The sequence below is a fragment of the Pavona decussata genome, unplaced genomic scaffold (assembly GCF_977016875.1).
Source record: "Pavona decussata unplaced genomic scaffold, jaPavDecu1.1 SCAFFOLD_48, whole genome shotgun sequence".
Classification (NCBI taxonomy): domain Eukaryota; kingdom Metazoa; phylum Cnidaria; class Anthozoa; order Scleractinia; family Agariciidae; genus Pavona; species Pavona decussata.
Window position 1 is genome coordinate 5,953,412 of NW_028145470.1, and position 5,385 is coordinate 5,958,796.

Here is a 5,385-nt window from a genome sequence, read left to right on the forward strand (position 1 = left end):
ACCGTAATTGCGCATGCGTTGTCGTATATTGAAGGGAAAAAAGAGCAAAAACAAAATGGGGGATATTCTACTGAATCGAATCTCGATATCTTCCAGGTTCAATATAGGTTAATCTGTTATCTGTGTTAAAAATGGCTGGTCAATTAGAAGCACTCATTTCGGCTGTATCGCCAAAAATAGACAGTAAAGCGAAAGAACTTCAAAAGATTAGTTTGAAGATTTGGGAGAAACCCGAGTTAGCTTACGAAGAACATTTCGCTCACGGCATTCTGAGTGACTATTTTGTGGAAGAAGGATTTGTCGTGACAAAGCACTACACTTTGCCGACTGCTTTCCGAGCGGTGTTCGGAGACGAAAATGCCGGACCAACATTCGCTGTGCTGTGCGAATACGATGCATTACCCGTAGTTGGTCACGGATGTGGTCATAATCTAATCGCCATTGCGGGAGTTGCTGTAGCATTGGGGATAAAATGCGCCATTGAAGAAGGGTTAAAGGCCAGGGTCGTTGCTATGGGAACCCCTGCTGAGGAAGGGGGTGGTGGCAAAGTTCAGATGATTGACAATGGTTGCTTTGAAGATGTTGATTTTTGTATGATGTTGCACCCAGCCCCCTTTAACGTAGCATATTATGTGAGCCAAGCACTTGAAATGGTTGAAGTTACATACAGACGGGACTCAGTTGATAATGGTGCATTTCCATTGGATGGTCGCAATTCACTTGATGCAGCTGTCATGGCGTATAGCTCTATAAGTATGTTGCGTCAATATATGAAACCCACCTGGCGAGTCCATGGGATCATAAGCGATGGTGGAGTAGAGCCTGTTCTAGTTCCTGAGCAGTCCAAGCTGGAGTTTTGGGCACGAACTGTCAAGAACAACGAGTCTGCTGTTCTGAAGTCTAAGGTAATCTTTCCACATGGTCTGTCGATTGCTAACAGGGTTCTCTTAAAGTGCCAGCAGCTGGCTATTTTGGATTTTCAGTTGCCTACTTATAGGAGAAAAGGTTAACATGCACCCCCTCCCCCAGTTTAGCTTCATACTTTGCTTCTAAAATTTTAGCTTTTAAGACCCCCCCCCCCTCCCCCTAGGAATTTCTGATGACCTTCCATGGGGTGGGTATGTTTTTTTTTTCTGGAACTGCACATTGGCCACTATAAAGAGATTTGGGTGCAGACCTTTCAAGCAGTAGCCCTTTGTTAGCCTGTCAGACGAAAGGCTAATGCTCCAAACATCAGCACGCAAGTCTCTTTATGGTGGCCAATTTCTAAGTTATCAACTCGGTCGGTAAACCAATCAGTTGTTTCTACTCCCCACCGACGCAGTTCCTTTAGAGACTAACCCCCTTATCCATTTTCTCCTTGTTAGTTGGCCATCACTATGGTGATGTGCAGGCTTTTGTAATACCCATTGGTTTTTTTCCCTGACAGTCACTCCAGGAAGGGAGTGCCAGGTTGGGGGGGAGGAGATAGGGGAATATTGTGAAAACCCCTTGGAATGGATAATCTGCGGGGTTGATATTGCAAAGGGAAAAATCCTTCCATGTTGGGGGTATGGATCTTAATTTGTCTTGCATTGAATGTATGCATTGTTAACTATATCATGCATTAAAGGCATATTAACGAGTGACTTCAAGCAGACTTTGTTTAACATGTTCACTGTACATACAGCTTTCATTATTATTATTATTGCGTTATTATTATTATATCATTTTATTAGAGGAAAGTAATTAATAATTGTAACTTGTGATTGTCATTATTATATTGTATCATTAGTATCAGATATTTTGTTTGTTATAATGCATACCTAAGGTGGCCCAATACTATTTATTTGCGTAAGGGGCAACTGTTTTCATTTTCTTTGAAAACTGTGTTTGAGAAAATTGCTGAAAATTTTTGTAAATTTGTATTGATCTCAATAAAAGTATCCTTTTGAAAAACTTGAAGCATTCCTTTTTCCGCGTCTAAAATATCTCGGCAATTGAATGCAGCTGAGCTGTCAAAATTTGAATTGACAACAGTCGCCTCTAATATCCAAATAAATAGTATCAGGCCACCTTAATTGCAAATGATTCAATTACTAAAGTAATGTGTGTTAGGTACATGACTGCTTTGAGGCAGCAGCAAAGGCTACAGACTGTACTGCAGATATCCAGTGGGAGCCCCACCCGCATGCAGGGATGCTCTCCAATAGTATTCTCGCAGCTTTGTATCAAAAGTACGCTGAACAAATGGGGATGGTGTTCCCATCTGTAGATGAGCAAAAGAGTATTGTGGATGGATCCACCGACATGGGTAATGTATCAATGGTTGTTCCAGGGTTACATCCACTGTACTGCATTAGCTCCGTGCCATACCACTCTCACCCCTTCAGAGAAGCGTCGTGCACGCAGCACGCCCATGATCAGACAATCCTGGCCGCTAAAGCTCTGTGCTTCACGGCTATTGAAGTTCTTGGAGATTCGTCTTTGCTGACTCAAGTGAAAGAAGAATTTGATAGAGCTGTTCAAGATGCATAAGACATTTCATATTTTTGTCAAATTAAATGTGGTAATGGCAGTGGAAATGATGGACTCATTAGAAAGAAAACCTTAGAAAAGAATCATCCCTTTGGAAATGAAATTTAACCCTTTAACAGTGATCAACATCAAATTTCTTCTTGTAATCACAGGTACCCCAAGTTCTTTGAGAGATACAGGCTGTGACCTTTGCGTGAGTGTTGTAATAGACCATTTCCGAGTTGCTTTGAACCTCATTATAAAAGCGAAGCTAAGTGCAGAGTTGTTGTTATGAAAATTAGTTTTCATTCATATGTAAACAAAACTAATTTTCATATGAAAAGTTTTGCACTTAGCCTCGCTTTCATAGTGAGGTTCACAGCAACTCGGAAATGGCCTATTTGAGTGTCATGGTAACCATTGCGTAGCGGCAAAATTATAAGGCTTTGTATGGGAAAAAACAATTCCTACTTCAATTTGAAAATGCCAACGAGTTTTCAATAAAAATATCCCTACCTGAACTCCCCTGTCTGTTGTTTTATCTTCTATGTGGTTTATGGAGTAATTTAGCGTGATTTCAGTGAGGTTTAGTTTCATTGCTTTTCTCTCTAAATAACCATGTATAGAGCAGAGTTCAGGTAGGAATATTTTTATTGAAAATTTGTTGATATTTTTAAATTGAAGTAGGAATGTTTTTTTCCCACACAAATCCTTATAATTTCGCTGTTACGCAATGGTCGCCGTGACACTCAAATTACAATACTCAGCAAAGGTCACAGCCTATACCTCTCATAGAGCTTGGGGTACCAGTGTTGTAATATTTAATTTAATTTGTAGTTTTTTGATGCCCATTTTGCCGAACCTCAATGTGCTTACAATATTGAAAAAAAATCTACTTATGGCTAAAACTAACAATGTTACTAGTTCACTCGATTTGTAAAATTCAGTCACGTCTGATAATTTACACGGAGGCATCGAAACGTCAGCCAATGAGAATTAAGGATATGATCACCCAAGGTGAATTTTCTTCATATTTTAATAACTTCTCCTCTGTACTTTTAAGAAAAGTATGGAGGCAAGAGAGGAGAATTTGTTCTACCATATTAGGGGTAAAGGGTTAAGAAGGGTCTCGGGCTTCATTTCTGTAGCCAGTATATTTGGATTTGAATGTAGCAACCAGGGCCCAGTTGTTCGAAGTCCAATTTAGCTAATCCAAGATTAACCTGAACTTTGATAAAAAATTTGAGTTTAATTACTAACCAATGAAGATTTTTCAAAAAGATTTTTGTCCATCAGTTTTGACTTGGCCTTTTCTTTGCCTTTAGCTTAAAATTTGCTATCCAAGACATTTTAAATAAGTGAAATGAAAACCTCAGCTAAGTTTTAATCGGGGATAAGCGTTAATTGGCTTTCAAACAACCGGGCTCAGTAGTTCAACATGTAAGGCCTTTTGTATTTTAATAAATTTATTTTGCATTTTGAACCAGCATAAGCTGAATTATACCCACCTGAATAAATATTGCTTACGTGTATAAATAAATTCTCATTCTATTGATTACCCTTCACACATGTTACAAAAACAAAATACAGGCGGAAGGCAATAGATTGTAGAGAAGGTGGTGAGGAAGCCTTAGGAAAAACCATAGGGCTTATAGAGTCTTATAGAATAGGTATTTCTCATTGCAGTGCTGCTAGAGACTGAAAGGTTTGACAGAATTACTGTTGAAACAATCATGAAGAATGTCATTCTGTGATTTTTTTTTTCACTGTTTTTTGCTTCGTTTTTAAGAAAAACGGCGCCAAAAAATCGAGTTGCTGCAAGAAACAATAATATACAGACAAACAAAGAAACAAACAAAAAGTGAAAAATCACAGAACCACATCCTTCATGTCAAAACAAGTCTGTATGTAAAGAATTATCAAGATCCTGCCTACTTTCACCTAATTTCACCTACAAAGCGATATACGCTGTTTTGTAAGAAGCTCTTCAATTACGATTGATGGCAGTGAAGAATGCAGTTAGCTACATTTTGAAGTTCAGAGTTTTCATGTTATAGAAAGGCAGAACAACAATTATATTTTATATATTTATGAATTTGTTGGAATAAAGGAAAATAAAATAGAGTGTTGTTAGCCACAGTTTTATCCTAATGTACAAGGCTCTATTGGCAAGTAGTATTCCCGAAAATGTTATTTTCTTGCTCTGGTAAAGACATTAATGAGAAGCTCAGAGCAAAATATTTCAACATTTGTATATTTCGTTTGAATCACTTGTCAAATGAACTTAATTCATCAGCGATGTGAATAATCAGTGGATGAGATCATTTGACTATACGTGAGAATGAAGTCGAAGGACTTCACCCGCTGATTATTCACATCGCCGATGAAGTTCAAGTGATTCTAATGAAATATACGAATGTTGAAATAATTTGCTCTGAGTTTTGGAGTTCTCAACTCTTAACATTACTGTGTGGTAGTATTATACACAAAAGGACATCGGGATATTTGTCCAGAGCACCAGCCTCACTTGACTTACCTCTTTTTAATTGCAACTATCAATAATATTGCATACAGAGGCTCGGCCCCGTGGAGCACTTTTTTTGCTAGTGACCCAACCATTATCAGTGCAGGGCATTATGAACCAAGGTTAAAACTTAGAAAAAAGGCAGTTTTTAATGAGTGCAATTTCGACATAGCTTATTTTGACCACTAGCTTCCATATTCAGGAAAACTGAAAAGTGAAGTGTAAGGATTTGATTTTTCAAACAAGAAAATTCATGGTGTATTTTGAAAAGGATAAAGATCATTTAAAACAAAATATGAGGAATTTTATTCAATTTGTTTTAGTATTTATTTATTATAAACATTTCCACAAGTGCAAAGAAGAGA

At 37.9% G+C, this 5,385-nt stretch overlaps 1 protein-coding gene across 1 annotated transcript; it reads left to right on the top strand.

The window, feature by feature from the left end:
- Positions 1–21: 21 nt before the first annotated feature.
- Positions 22–4,635, top strand: LOC146482000 (xaa-Arg dipeptidase-like). The gene is made up of 2 exons (XM_085108109.1): positions 22–905; positions 2,098–4,635. The coding sequence occupies exons 1-2, from the start codon at positions 132–134 to the stop codon at positions 2,515–2,517; spliced, it is 1,194 nt and encodes a 397-aa protein (XP_084964235.1). The 5' UTR covers positions 22–131; the 3' UTR covers positions 2,518–4,635.
- Positions 4,636–5,385: the final 750 nt, after the last annotated feature.